At 41.7% G+C, this 15568-nt stretch overlaps 3 protein-coding genes across 6 annotated transcripts in view; 2 read left to right on the forward strand and 1 right to left on the reverse strand.

The window, feature by feature from the left end:
- The window catches only part of ELMOD2 (ELMO domain containing 2), a 29391-nt gene extending 25111 nt beyond the window's left edge, over positions 1–4280 (reverse strand). The window contains exons 1-3 of one of the 2 annotated variants that reach the window (XM_070769085.1): positions 4147–4280; positions 2879–3030; positions 1571–1599 (exon numbers count right to left, since the gene is read on the reverse strand). In XM_070769085.1, coding sequence (XP_070625186.1) covers positions 1571–1599; positions 2879–3020 — 171 coding nt within the window. In that variant the 5' untranslated portion in view covers positions 3021–3030; positions 4147–4280. Of the gene's footprint in view, positions 1–1570; positions 1600–2878; positions 3031–3494; positions 3947–4146 lie in introns of those variants that run through there. The other variant, XM_070769086.1, reaches the window with a different exon arrangement.
- LOC139176832 (uncharacterized) lies at positions 3657–12054 on the forward strand. Its single transcript, XM_070770187.1, has 3 exons — positions 3657–3666; positions 3757–4526; positions 11772–12054. Exons 1-2 carry the CDS (start codon positions 3657–3659, stop codon positions 4371–4373), a joined length of 627 nt encoding a protein of 208 aa, XP_070626288.1. The 3' UTR covers positions 4374–4526; positions 11772–12054.
- A 3098-nt stretch (positions 12055–15152) lies between these two features.
- Positions 15153–15568, forward strand: part of MGAT4D (MGAT4 family member D) — a 52402-nt gene continuing 51986 nt past the window's right edge. For 2 of the 3 annotated variants that reach the window (XM_070769082.1, XM_070769083.1), the window contains exon 1: positions 15155–15366. In XM_070769082.1, the coding sequence (XP_070625183.1) occupies positions 15273–15366 (94 nt within the window). In that variant the 5' untranslated portion in view covers positions 15155–15272. Of the gene's footprint in view, positions 15367–15568 lie in introns of all 3 variants that reach the window. The other variant, XM_070769084.1, reaches the window with a different exon arrangement.

Consider the following 15568-nt stretch of genomic DNA (forward strand, 5'->3'; position numbering starts at 1 on the left):
ATTTCTTTGGAAGGAATGATGTTGAAGCTGAAACTCCAGTACTTTGGCCACCTCATGCGAAGAGTTGACTCATTGGAAAAGACTCTGATGCTGGGAGGGATTGGGGGCAGGAGGAGAAGGGGACGACAAAGGATGAGATGGCTGGATGGCATCCCTGACTCTATAGACGTGAGTCTCAGTGAACTCCGGGAGTTGGTGATGGACAGGGAGGCCTGGCGTGCTGCGATTCATGGGGTCGCAAAGAGTCGGACACGACTGAGCAACTGATCTGATCTGATCTGATCTGATGTTACTCAAACAAGAATCTAGATGACCCACACTCTACCTATGCCACACCAACTAATCTATATACAGAGGAAAAAAACTGTGAACTACTATAGGGAAGTATAGCATGTGTTAGACTGAATAATCGGCCCCTATTTTTCATTCCCATGTAACTGAATTATATACCCACATGTCTAACATGGCTTTATGGTGAGCAGAATGTATTTCTCCATCCCTTCACTTGGGCTTGGCCATGTAACTTATTCTAGGCATGTTAATGACACATGACACGAGAAAACTTAAAATATATTTGTGTGGTTGGAGCTCCAACGATTTACTATGAATCAATGTGGATTCTTTTCAATCTGGATCCCAGAATGAGATAACTGGAACAGACCTGAACTTGGCACCAGCTTGAGGAAGAGCCTGTCTAGTCGGCCCACAGATATATGAATAAGAAATAACTAACTTTGGTATATGTCACTGAGATTTTATAAGTCTGTTACACAGAAGACTCTTAGAAGAGTCCCTTGGAATGCAAGCAGATCAAGGCAGTTAATCCTAAAGGAAATCAACCCTGAATACTCATTGGAAGGACTGATGCTGAAGTTCAAATACTTTGGCCACCTGATGCGAAGAGCCAACTCACTGGAAAATACTCTGATGCTGGGAAAGAGTGAAGACAAAATGAGAAGTGGGTGGCAGAGGATGATGGTTGGATAGCATCACTGACTTGATGGACATGAATTTGAGCAAACTGTGGAGATAGTGGAAGACTGAGGAGCCTGGTGTGCTACAGTCCATGAGGTCACAAAGAGCTGGACACAACTTAGAGACTAAACCACAGCAATACAGCAGTAGCTGACTAATCAATAGCATGAGTAATAAAAAGTGGCTTATTTTGGATCAAAAGGTTTTCTATTGAAAACCCAAATAACTATCCAAACCTATCCTAAGGACACAATCTATGAGAAGGCTTTCCCCCTAAACACTTTGCTTTCCCACAAGTTATCAAGTTTTGAGGTAAGATAAACAAGCAAAACCTCAAAACAGAACAAATTATTCAAATACTTCTTTGTGACAAGTATTGTACGCTCCCCCCCTCCTCACACACACAAAGAGAAAAAAGTGTTTTAAAAAATAGAATACTACTTCTTAAGTGGGAAAACTTCACACAATACTCTTTACAGCAAAGACTCTTCTAGTAGCACACTAAAAATAATTAACTCTAAAACTAAGACATTCTTTTAAAGAAAAAGTATCTCCAAGTTAATTTTCTAGAATTATTACCTTGATATGATCCTACCTTATTCTTGGAGTATGTCAAGGAATTTTCTGAAAAGAAGCAAAACAATATTATTACTTACTGTTTGTGAATTACTCTATAAACAAATATTATAAATACTGAGAAAATAACAAATTATTTTAATAGCTCTAGATGATACAATAATTTTTACATTTTTTTTCTTATCAAGAGGTACTTTGCTCTCTTCAGAGTAGTCAAAAGGGCAACTCTTAAGATCAAGCAAGAATTTAAGTCAGTCAGAAATTTGTGAAAAATCTTAGGAAGTAATTAAACTTCAGTTATCCAGATGCCCTGAGGTTCCCTCCCTGACCGTCTGCCATTCTTTGCCTGTTGTCTTGGCTACCAACACCCACTGCTCACATCTAACAGGGGTGGATTTCTTAGTTGAAGCGCACTTGTTCAACACAAAAGAGGTTTTGGTTAAGTCATGATTTTCCCATTTAACACCGTGAGCATGAAGTGCAGTGCATCCCTGGTCTGCCTTACTCTGGTCAAGGAGAAATGACCTCAGTCACACTTCTCACTCATCTGTGTTCTAATTTAAAGTAATATTTTCAATTTAGCATGGAAAGCTGATCAATTTTAGAAGGTTAAAGAGCAGCACTGTTCAACAGAAATATAATGCAAGCCCAAATGTGAACCATGTATGTTCACATTTAACATTTACATCTTAACATTTTCTAGTAGCCATATAAGAGTAACAGACACTAATAAAAGTAACATTAATATATTTTAACCCAAAGATCCAAAATATTATCACTTCAACATACAATGAATATAAACAATTATTAGTGAGACACCTTTACATTCTTTGTTCACACAGTCTTTGAAATCCAGCATGTATTTCATACCTCTGCACATCTCAATTCAAACCAATCACATTTCAAGTGTTCAACAGCCACATGTGGCTATTGGCTACACAGTATGACAGAGCAGATTTCCAGTCTAATGATCTTTCTCAGGGATTACCAGATTGTTCTTTCATGAACTGCATTGAGAAATTAAGACTGAAGGATGCTGAATGTAAAAATGGATCCCCTTTACTTAAGTGAAAATTTCAAAGGGGTGATAGCAGTAGAGAGATTTTTTTTTTTCTAGAAAGTAGGTTGCAAGTATAATCTAAAATTTACTGATGAATTAAATAATTGTTTCTTTTTCCATAAAATCAGTTTTAGAGTGAGAAGGATTCAAAGATCATGAAACAGATTAAGTGATTTGATCACGATATGCAAGAGCATCTGTCACGATCAGTACTGAGAAAAACAGAATCTTGTTCATTTTTAATCATTCTTTTTTGAAAAACATTACCTATCCTGTGCGTCCTTTGTGCACCTACATAGGTATCAAAAATTCGCTGCAATTCACATTTTCCAGTCATCTGTCGTAAGAGCCATTTCATCCAAAATCGAAAAAAGTGCCCATAGAAGAACTCCCACAAAGCAATAAACATTTTTTTTTCCCTGCAGAAGGAAATATATGACAGGTTTAATGACCCTAAATTGGATTTTTTTAAAGGGAAAAATTAGTTTATCCAACTCATTGAATCCCAAATTACATTGTTAATCCATCATGTCTGTTTTATAGTAGTGTTAGGCATCTAAGAAAACAATGGCAGGTGTAATATACGCCATTTATATTAATTAAATGATGCTGGTCAAAAGGTCTATTTACCTCTTCTAAACAACTGTAAAAATCAAACTATTTACCTAGATTCAAGCTCTCGGTTCACTATTTCTTATTCTTTGAGAATAGGGATCAACAGGCCAAGAACGAAAGAATCCCAGCTAAGCAACGATTAAATCAAATACAGTATACATGAGAATTGTTTGTATAAGGAACAACTCTTCTTAACCCCGTGGATAACCCAGTTACATGTGTCCCAGTCAGGTGATCCCAGCAAACAAAAACACTACATATAGCTTACAAATTGAAGTACAAAGTTGAACACGGAGTAGATCACACCCTGGCTAATTGCTGATTTTCCATTCAACAGGTGAAGGGCAGAAATACTAAAAAGAGTGATAAACTACACCCTCGATAAAACTTAATCTTTATGCCCTAAGAAAAAAAATCTTCGGTTCTTAACATGGAGCGGGGTGGGGGAAATGCAAGTCAGGAAGAGTTACTTAAAAACTAAAGAAAAAGCTCATCTCCGTCCTGGCTTAAATATTCCCACCGATACATAGTCTCCCGAGGGATTGTCAAATTCGAAATCCCCTCAAGTCAGCGCAGAATCTGTGCAATCAGAGACGGGCTGAACTGTGACTTTAAAAAGAATCCATCTGGTCCGCGCTCATCAGAACAAAAGAAGCCGAACTGCCAAGCAGAGGGAACGCCAGCCTCGAGGCGCCAGAGCTCCCCAGCCCTTGGGGTGTCGCTGCGCCGCCGAGCCCCCCTCCCGGAGTCTGGCCGAATCCAGCTCGCGCCCTTCCCGCGAGTGGGAGGGAACGGCTCGCACAAAGCCCCGCCGGCCCGGATGCCCAGTGGACTTTCCGCAGGGCGCCACGGGGCTCGCGCGCCTCCAGCGAAGCCGCACCCAAGCAGCACCGGGCGAGAGGAAAACAAACAGCAGCCACCTCAAGGGAGCGGAAGAACTAGGAGGAGCTGGAGCTGCCTCGGTTTCCCCAACTGCAAACTGCCGGCAACGGAAACGACGCTACTAGCCGTGCGCTCCCTGCAAGCACCGCGACCCGGAAGTCGGGGAGCGAGACGGTGGGAACGCCTTCCCCGGGACACTGCTCGTCCCCGGCCCGTCCCACCGGCTTCTCCGATTGGCCCGAAATCCACCAATCGCGACCTCTGAAAGAATGACGCGCCGAGGGGCCCCGTCGCGCGTGCTCGGAGGCTGGAGACGCCCGACAGTTGCCCTGACAACGGCTACCTCGCGGCGTGTCCCGCGTCAAAGATAGGTCTTTGTCGGAGGGGCTCTGAAGATTTCGCTCTCCTTCAACTTCAGGTCAGTTGCGCACTGGAGAAGCGATGTGCTTTGTGTGACTTTCATAGAGCCAAGGTTACAAAAGCACTTTCACCTACATTTAGTCTTAACTCTGTGAAGTAATTAGCACTTTATGGATGAGGAAACGGAATTTATGTTGAATGACTTGCCCATGGCCACTAGCAGGAAGATAAGGAGAGCCCTGTATGCTGAGTAAAGAAGTTTAGACCTTGTCCTTTCATAATATATATCTAATCGTCAATTAATAGGACATTTATCCCGTAACTGGTGTTTGTTTTTTCTTGAAAAAGTAATTTATGTACATGATTATTTTTTTTTAAACCCAACCTCAGACAATGTATTCATTAAGTCAAGTAATCTGTTGATTGGCTGTTATGCACCAGGCAGTGTTCCAAAAGGGAGTCATACACCAAATAAATGCAAATATTTAGTATGTCAGGTGGTACTAAAGTAAAAGGGTATTAGGGAAAGGAAGGAGTGTATTTACATACAGTATAGTCAGGGCAGTCTCCGTGTTACAGTGCCACTTGAGTAGTGATCTGAATGAAGTAAGACAGGGAGAGAATCTGGAGGAAGAGTATTCTAGACACTAGAATAGCAAATGCGAAGGGCTTTAATCAGGAGCATACTTTGTAAGTTGGAGGACTAGCAAAAGGACAGTATGGTTGGAGAAGAAAGACCAGGGGGAGAGTAAAATATAAGTACAAAGGACAACCTATATTGAAAAATGACTTTTACCCACCCATGCACAACTCCTGGCCTCTCAACCCCTTGCTCAAAAGCAACCAGTATTAGTTTTTTATACTTTCAGGGGTATTCTATGAAAATGTGTGTGTGTGTGTATACATATATATATATATATATATAGAGAGAGAGAGAGAGAGAGAGAGACAGGTATATATAATATTCCCTCCCTCCATCTCATTGTTAACACAGATTGAAGCAGCGGTACACACTCTTCCACACCTCAACCACATTTTTCAAAAAGGCGCTAATTGTAAAACAGTAGACATGTGAAGGGTGCGTAAGTCCTCATCCCTGACCCATAGAAGCAACCAACTTGGCAATGAAATCTGGACGTATACTATAATGATAAAACATAGACTCAGATCTTGAAAGGAACTTAAAGATCATCTCAATGAATATTTTTTTATTGTACATAAAAAATATTCAAAAGGCAAAGTTACACAGCCAGTCTGGCAAATTTAAGATCTAGAAACAAACTTCTATTTTAGGGGTCTAGTATTACATAATACCTTCATATAATAGAGAGTGAGATAATTCTGTAGTACAATTATGTAATTCTTTTACCTTTTCAAGGTGCTACACTGAGTGGGGGAGGGGCAAGAAAGGAACTGTTCTTATTGTCTCCATGCTGCCTGTTAGCCCATGTCTATCCAGGTTTTTCTCCGGGAGAGGAGAATGCTCACCCGTTTGGTCAGAACTCAGGAAGTTGATTGAACTGATTTATTGGAAGTAGGATCACTGTCCATTATGACGCCTTGTGCATATGACTTCCTTGTCTGCCACAAATTCATTTGCTTGTAAGAAGGCAATGGCAACCCACTCCAGTACTCTTGACTGGAAAATCCCATGGATGGAGGAGCCTGGTGGGCTGCAGTCCATGGGGTCGTGAAGAGTCAGTCACGACTGAGCGACTTCACTTTCACTTTTCACTTTCATGCATTGGAGAAGGCAATGGCAACCCACTCCAGTGTTCTTGCCTGGAGAATCCCAGGGACGGCGGAGCCTGGTGGGCTGCCGTCTGTGGGGTCGCACAGAGTCAGACACGACTGAAGTGACTTAGCAGCAGCAGCAGATACGTTAAACCAGTCCTGTGCCTCAAGGAAGACTGGCTTTCTCTCTCTCCTATTCTATTTGGCTTTCTTTTTCTATGTGGCTGGTAAATGATGGTTAAATCCTAAGATTAGAATTCTGTCTTCAAAAAGATAGGACCTACTTAGGTCTCTGAACTAACTTCTAAATTTCGACCAGGTCTTACTAGATATGCCTACATGGAAAACAAAGGCTATAGTGTAATGGAGTTTGGTTGTATTTCTGAGTAGTACTGAGGAATCTCTGCTTTCTTGGATTCTCAGACTAAACAGCCAAGGCACTGTTGATTTAGAAGCTGCTTAATGGGAAGAGTTGTTTGGTATGACTGTTAATCAACAATTTGTTATGGTGTTCAGTTTGATTCATGTGCATCCGTGTGTGCTAAGTCACTTCAGTCGTGTCCCACTCTTTGCAACCCTATGGACTGCAACCCTCCAGCCTCCTCTGTCCATGGGATTCTCCAGGCAAGAACACTGGAGTGGGTTGCCATGCCCTCCTCCAGGGAATCTTCCTGACTCAGGGATTGAACACGAGTCTCTTATGTTTCCTGCATTGGCAGGTGGGTTCTTTACCACTAGTGCCACCAGGGAAGCCCCGATCCATAGATGACACAAATAAAACATCAAGTCTTTTGAAGTGTGTGAACTCTGGAATGCAGCAAGTTTATACTGAGAAGGAAAACTATATTCTCCTTCCACTAACAGTGAAATGGATTACTTCCTTAGACACATTAAAAATGTTAAGGACAATCGACAGATGAATGGATAAAGAAGTTGTGGTACATATACACAATGGAATGTTACTCAGCCATAAAAAGGAATGAATTTGAGTTAATTGTAATGAGGTGGATGAACCTAGAGCCTGTTATTCAGGGTGAAGTAAGTCAGAAAAACAAATTTTGTATATTAAAGCCTATATATGGAATCTAGAAAAACAGTACTGATGAACCTATTTACAGGGAAGGAATGGAGACACAGACACAAAAAATGGACTTGGGACACAGCAGGGAAAGGAGAGGGTGGGACGAACTGAGAAAGTAGCATTGACATATATACACTACCATGTATAAAATAGACAGCTAGAGGGAAGGCGCTGTATAACACAGGGGGCCCAGCCTGGTGCTCTGTGATGACCTAGAGGGGTGGGATGGGGGCTCAAGAGGGAAGGGATACATATATATACACACACATAGTTATGACTCATATGTGATGTTGTACAGCAGAAACTAGCACAACACTGTAAAGCAGCTGAAAGTGAAAGTGAAGTCGCTCAGTCGTGTCCGACTCTTTGCGACCCCATGGACTGTAGCCCACCAGGCTCCTCCGTTCATGGGATTCTCCAGGCAAGAATACTGGAGTGGGTTGCCATATCCTCCAATAAAAATTTTTTTTTAAATGTTATGTTCAGTGACAACCCTGATTGGTTTTATGCTGATTTGTGTTGCACTTCCCTGAAACTATGTTAGACACTGTGCTTAGGGGACCCCCTGTGTGTGAATTCCCCATATAATTCTTTTAATGGAAGCCCAAGGCAATACACAGAATTACAAGGTAAATGTGTACAGCTTCTAGTAATGGGCTTTACCAATGAAAAGAAAATGTAAGCTATGCAGAATTAAGGTAGTGGGCTGGGGTAAAGATAGTAACCAGAACAAAGCAAATAAACACTGAATTGGGTAGAACTATTTATTTGATCCAAAAAAACCCAAAAATAAAACAAAACAAAAACCAAACAAACAGAGGGTAAGAATGAGGGGGAGTAAAGAAGCAAGAATTTTGACAGGGACCCTACAGAGAGTTTGGTGGCACATTAACAATGATTGGGAGCAGGGAAACCTACTCTAGTTCCTGTGTCCACCTCACCTAAGTTAACCTAAGTCTGTTCCAGTTATCCCAGCCTAGATGAGTTTAGGGCTAAGGATGCTGAAGATAAGAGGGAAATAAGGTGTGTTTAGCACAGAGAAGTTATTTTATTTCATCTATTAGGATTGTGGGGGGAAAGCACAACTAACTTGAGGGTCAGGAAGTCTTCAGTTGACCCCTGGTAGGAGGTCCAAGATTGTATGATACAGTTGATGTTGAGTGGCAGAGGATAGTGGAAAATCTTTGGGGGATCATCTAACTGAGGTGCAAAATGTATTGTATTATCATCAGGAGAATGGAAGGACAATATTAAGGTACGAAATCGAAATTTGGGACAAATGAAAATGTTATGGTGTGTGCGCACATGCTCAGTCACATCAGTTGTGTCTGACTCTTTGCAACCCCATGGACTGTAGCCCGCCAGGCTCCTCTGTCCATGGGATTCTCCAGGCAAGAATACTGGAGTGGGTTGCCATGCCCTCCTCCAGGGGATCTTCCTGACCCAGGGATTGAACCCATGTCTCTTATGTCTTCTGCATTGGCAGGTTCTTTACCACTAGCCCCACCTGGGAAGCCCAAGTGTTACGGTAGGCAGCACCAGAATCACAGTGAGGCTGAAGCTGGAGAAATAAAGTAGGAACTATCCAGTGCTTGCCATTGCCCGAATCTCTAATTAGAGTAGATGTGATGAAGTGCCTTGTCACTACTAGCTTAAAGCCATTTCTGTCTTTTAAGAGACAGAAATTTGCCCTTTTATGTGTTTTCAATTAAACATACAAAAGGAAAGCCCCGAGGACTGCTCAGACCTCCGTTTGTAGTTAATACCAGGCAGTGTCAAGTTCAGGAAAGACATAGGAAATCTCATCTCTCGTTAGAAAATAATGCAAGCAGCAGTGCTAATCTCCACCAATGCTTTTTATTAATCCTCTGTGGTCCATAAGAAAAGACCCTTGGAAATAACTGTTGGTGATCATGATTTAAACAAGGGAGCTGGAGAATCCCAGGGACGGGGGAGCCTGGTAGGCTGCCCTCTATGGGGTCGCACAGAGTTGGACACGACTGAAGCCACTTAGCAGCAGCAGCAGCAGCAGCAGCTGGGACTTCCCTGATGATCCACTGGTTAAGACTTCACTTTCCAATTCAGGGGGCGTGGGTTTGATTCCTGGTCGAGGAGCTAAGATCCCATAAGCTTTCAGGGTCAAAAAACCAGAACATAAACAACAGAAGCAATATTTTAACAAATTCAATAAAGACTTTAAAAATGGCCCACATTTAAAAAATCTTAAAAAATCAAAATAACCAAGGTAGTTACCATGATTTAAATTAAGTGTCCGTTGTACCAAGTATTTTAAAAAACTATATAAGAGGTTCAACAAACTTTGACTGCAATATTTTTTGTGACATCTATGCTGTCTTCTTTTTTTTAACATTTATTTGACTACAGTTGATTTACAATATTGTGTTAGTTTCAGGTATATAGCTTCAGATTGTTTTCCATATAGGTTATTACAAGATACTGAATATGGTTTCATGTGCTAGATGGTAAATCCTTGTTGTTTATTATATTTAGTGGTGTGTATCTATTAATCACATACTCCTAATTTATTACCACTCTCCTTTTCCCTTTGGTAACCATAAATTTGTTTTCTATATCTGAGTCTGTTTTTGTTTTGCAAGTGAGTTGATTTGTACTTTTTTTTTAAGATTCCACATATAAGTGATATCATGTGATATTTGTCTTTGTCTGACTCACTTTACATAGTGTGATAATCTCCAGGCCCATCCATGTTTTTGTGGATGACATTAGTTTGTTGTTTTTTATGGCTGAGTAATATTCCATTGTGTATATGTACCACATCTTCTTTACCCATTCATCTGTCAGTGGACATTAGGCTGCTTCCATGTGTTGGCTGCTATAAATAGTGCTGCTATGAACATTGGTGTGTATGTAACTTTTTGTTTTCCATTCTTCCAAATGTATGCCCAGGAGTGGTAGTCTTTTTAGGAACCTCCAGACTGTTTTGCATAGTGGGTGCACCAACTGACATTCACATCAACAGTATAGGAGGGTTCCCTTCACAGCTATGGTATCTTCTTGATCTCACTCTCAGAGTAAGATCAGTTTCCTTGTACAGGAAAAGGAATGTATAATATGTTTATGGTTCTTCTTCAACGACATCTGACCTTGGGGACTCCAACTCACTGCTAAAATTTGGTGAGACTGTATTTAGAGATGATCACTATCAAAATGAAATTAATTCATTATACTGATTACATCATGATCATTCCCCACCCTGGAAGGAGACACTCAGGAGATATGAGAGCTGTTACTGGTACATATGATGCACAGAATCAATCCAGTTTAGATTAAGAGCTTAGCTAAATCAGTGAAATTTCTAAAGGTAACTTAGGGCCTCTAGAGGTGTTATATAAATAAACAATACATTACTCCCCCTCGAGGACTCTATCAATAAAAAGGAGGCACCACGCCTTAAAGGAATATTTGACAAACTATGAAAAATATATAATAGGTACTGGCCCAAGGCTGCTGCTGCAACCCTCAGTTCTAACACACTCATACATAATTTTACATAATTCATACATAAGTTTCTGATGCTACAATATATTCAAATTGGAAACTTTGAATTAAATATAATACTGCCACCTTGTGGTGACCACTGGGATTTGGGGCTCAAAAAGTTCCTGATGATGGCACTAAGAGAGCCAGTTTGCCAGCATGCTGTTTGTGGTCTGGTATAAACAGTCCCCATGGCGCTGGTGGTAAAGAACCTGCTTGCCAATGCAGGAGATGGAAGAGACATGGGTTTGATCCTTGTGTTGAGAAGATCCCCTGGAGAAGGGCATAGCAACCCACTCCAGTATTGTTGCCTGGAGAATCCCATGGACAGAGGAGTCTGGTGGGCTATAGTCCATAGGATTGAGAGTTAGACATTACTGAAGCAGCTTAGCACACATAAACAGTCCCCATAACTTAAGAGTGGCGAATTATATTAAGGTCTGAACTACCTGTGATATAATATGGGTGATATCAGCAAGAAGCTGCACAACAAAATTCTCAAATAAAATGAAATTCCTATCCTGAGAATTGTCTCTGTGGAGTTATAACACATAGCAGGCAGCATCTCTGCTTTTGGACTAATTCGAAGTTCACTTCTGTGGCTAAACTGTCTAAACCTCATGACTCTTTGCACTAAAATGAGACAACTTTCTTGGTTTATCCATAAAAGACCCTGCATAGTACAAACCAGAATATAAAAAACAGCTACCATTTGTTCTATAGACAGTAAAAACAGTCAGATGATGTCAAGGTAAGTTCAAGCAGTGGGCCAATTGAGAGCATAGAAGATGGTGGAGGGAGAACTTAGTTCTTTGCCTCAGGCAATGTTTGGACATGTTAAAAAGAGTTATAGGCAGTAACCAGTAAGCGAATCTGGGTGATGCACCCATTGGTTACTACCTGTAAGTTATATAATACTGTACATCAACTTTGTATCAATGAAAATAAAAGTGTTTATTCTGGTCCCAGTTTTTTCTCCACACAGTTGCCCCCAACCCCCCAGTGAAATGGAAAGAATTCCAAAACCTGAGAGGAAAAGGGAGCCACACCATGGAAGGGCCTGGAATCCCAAGCGATCACAGAGAAAATTGCTGGTCAATTGGTCATTACTTGAGCAAGAACAAAACGTCTACTGTATTGATCCCTAGAGGTTTCGAAGTTCATGTGTTCCTGGAGCTGGTTGTACTTTAATTGGTTGTTAATATGTTTAAATCATCACTATGAAGTAAATAAATAGTGAATATGAAGATAATGTGTTTGGATTTATGACTTAGACTGTATATACATATTTGAATTATAATAGCATACAGTTTATAGTAAAATGTACAGAAATAAGCAGTAAGCTTGCCTTTTCACCATTTGGATCTAAGAGTCTTGATGCAAATACAAAGTGTTTCTACAAACGTCAATTGTATCACACAGAGCCTGGGTGTTTTGAATAAATCCATCATCCTTTTGAGCCTAGCGTCATGGCCTCCTTGGGTTTTCCAACAGAGATGAACTATGTGGATAAATTAAAGCACCAGCTCTTTTTCCATTGGATATCCTGATTTGCTCCTTCCAAAACCAACAAAAATCTAGTGACATTCAGAAGCAGTTAAGAGCCAAATTTAGAAAGATTCAACAATTAGAAACTCTTGGCTATTAAATCGCTTTCCTTCAGTTTAGCAGGATGGAAAATAATCCTAGGACTTTTTTCTGGGCAAATGGACTTGTTCAATTAGGCCTGTTTACAGTGAGGTTTTTCTTTATATATAAGGCCTTGTAAGTTATCAACGTAACTATGCCTACCAAAATTTTGTTGGGCTCTCATTGTACCCTTACCCATGAGGTTTATGTGTACAGGGTTGTTTCAGTATATTTATTGTTTATTTGGGGAAATTAGGCTCTGAAGCAGTTTTTCCTCCTGTGAGTCCCATGGTCTCCTTGGAAACAGGCCTCCAGCTTCTTCCCACAGCCAGCTCTTTTTCTCCCAGAGCTCATCTACATGGTATGGTAAAGAAGCAGGAAGCCCTCTTTTCCCAGGCGTCCATGCACAAGTATTCTCTATACCATTAACCTTCTTAACCACTGACATGAATGTCTGGAAGTACATTTCTTAGGAAAATCATCAATTATTCAATCTGCTTTAAATAAATTTCTCCCTTAACCGTGGATATAACTCAGGCTCATCTTGGGGATCTCTGCCCCTATAGCAAAATGAAAGGCAGATACCTGATACACTAAAAGCATTCAGAGAAGTGGTCTGCTGTAGTCACATTTTGATTCATGAAACACAGCAAACTTGAGACCTTGAGAGGTGGAAAGCAGTTGAACGGTCAGGGAGGAGACTGGGCATCCTGGACTGTGGGTAAATATCAAGAGAAAAGGCACAGAAACAGAAGCGTGAACATGACATGTTCAGGATAGAATTGAGTCTGGCAGGTCCTTAAGGCATGTAAGGGAATATCAGGAAATACTCTTGAGAAAGCAGAGAACAGCCTGATGGGTTGAACTTTATCACTACGGAAGAATGGAGCTACTTAAATGAGACAATTGACACTAGAGAACTGGAAATCTACTGGAGTAAAAAGTGGGCTGCAGAGTGTAGATACTACAGCGTGGCCAGCCTGAGTATCATCGTAAGAATATGGCTATTGGGGTAGTGTTAGAGCAACAGAAGTGCAGGTCTGGAAGATGAGACATTTCAAAGGAGGACTGTAAAGATTTATAAATTATGGGGCATAATGAAAAAGAGTAAATTGATCAGGAAAACTATGGTGACCTTGACAAAAGTCAAATGACTGTGGGAAGATAGCTAGCTTGGGGAAGAAGTTTGAACATCATCTTTCGGGACATCCAAGAAGTGCTGAGAAGACGGTTAATGAGACACTGGAGCTCAGGTAAGAGAACAATGAAACACTGATTTGGAAATTCCTTTGTGCTGGATAGGTGGGTTCTCCCACTTGAATCTACTCTATATCTTTTCCCACCCTGCTTCATATGTCGGGAGGAAGGGTCGTATAATATAGCATATAGTACATCAAGCTGAAGTTCCTTTTCTTTTGGTTCCTAGTAGAACTTAGCCAGTAGGAAGCACTGGCAAGAGACTGAAGGGATGGAGGAGAAGAAAGTAGAGGTATTTATTCCTCTGAGCTTCCTCTTTTGGCACCTGGGTAGATCACCGCTTAACTGAAGGCCACAACTTCTAGCCTTTCACTCATGAGTAAACGCACCTTAAATAGCATCCTCACGCTGGCTTGTGTTCTAATCTTTCTCCTGTCATGGGGCCAGAAATTAGCCCAATCAGTGGTGCAGTGCTGATTTGAAGTAGTAGTAGAATGATTGCTACCAGACACTGCCAGGGAATCCCAAATAAGAAGAGAGATCAGAGCAGAGAACCCAAAAAACAAACCACATTTAACCTGCCCAGAGAGTATAACCCTACTGATGTTCTCCTAGTGTTTCCCAGTTTTGGGTAAAAATCTGAGAAGCTGATACCTTAAACTTGGCTGAGCCCAGCAAATCTCTCTTGGGCTGTTGCTCATTGTATTTACAACTTTTTTGTTTTGTTTTGTTTTTTCCCCACAAAACTTGACTCCCTGCTCCTTTCTTTGGGGAGACGGGGTACCAAAATATTTTAAAATAAAGGTAAGGGGATTAAACTGAATGTCTAGTCTTGGTCACTCCCCACACAAAAATCTAAGCCTCCCAAGTCACTTGGGCACTTGACAGTTACTATTTAAGGCTGTGCTGTGTATGTGCTAAGCTGCTCAGTCCTCTGTCCATGGGATTCTCCAGGCAAGAATACTGGAGGGGGTTGGTGTGCCCTTCTGCAGGTGATCTTCCCAACCCAGGATCTAACCCTTGCCTCCCACATTGCAGGCAGATTCTGTACCACCTGAGTCACCAGGAAAGTCCATTTAAGGCTAGCAAATTCCAAGTAAAGACACATATTTTCTTTAGGAAATTCTTGTCCATGTACAAAGTTTGTATGAGAAAAAAGGAACCGCTTCCAGCAGTGCAACTTGAAGCAAGTTGCTCAGCATATTAGGAAGATGATGTTATTTTCATTTTATACTTTTAAAAAAAGACTGAGCTTTTGTGAGGACTTAATGAGGTCATGTATGCAAACTGTTTAGCCCAGAGTCTGGCTAAAGCGACATCTTACAGGACAATAAAGTTATTAAGCACTCACCTGGAGTGGGAGCTTTCGCATAGCTTATTTCATTTAAAAATCAGCAGCCCTGGCAAGCGGTTCAGGATAGAAGGCCAAAACTGCTGCTGGGGGAAGGGAGCTGGGTGCGTGTGTGGTGGGTGGGTGGGGGTTGGGGGAGCTAGGTTCCTTGCGACGCCGGGGAGGGGCGAAGCGGCGCGCGCCCCGGGGGGCAGGCACAGTGCGTGCCCATCCTTAGCCGGTGGCGGGGTGGTTGCTGTGTGCACTGCTGTTCTAGCCAAGCTGTGGGTGGCCGCCGCCGTCGAATCAGCACCATGAGGACCAGGCACGTGAACTTGCTCATCACGCTCATCGCTGTCGTGCTCTTCAGCTTCTCCTGCTTCTGCATTTCCAGGATGACTCAAACCAGTAAGCGGCGCCCGGCTTCTCCCGCCTTTTTTTCGGTTCTGGGGCTTCAGGGCTCCAAGATGACTTGGAGCGGCCGTGTTGGAGAAAAGTGGGAAGATGTGGGAACATGATGGCTGTCTCTCGCTCTCATATTAGGGTCTTTCAGATGTGACCCCCACACCCCGCCACCACCACGCCCTTAAACGGCCAGCGGTTAAACTGT

This window comes from Bos indicus, chromosome 17 (genome assembly GCF_029378745.1).
Source record: "Bos indicus isolate NIAB-ARS_2022 breed Sahiwal x Tharparkar chromosome 17, NIAB-ARS_B.indTharparkar_mat_pri_1.0, whole genome shotgun sequence".
In the NCBI taxonomy this organism is placed as follows: domain Eukaryota; kingdom Metazoa; phylum Chordata; class Mammalia; order Artiodactyla; family Bovidae; genus Bos; species Bos indicus.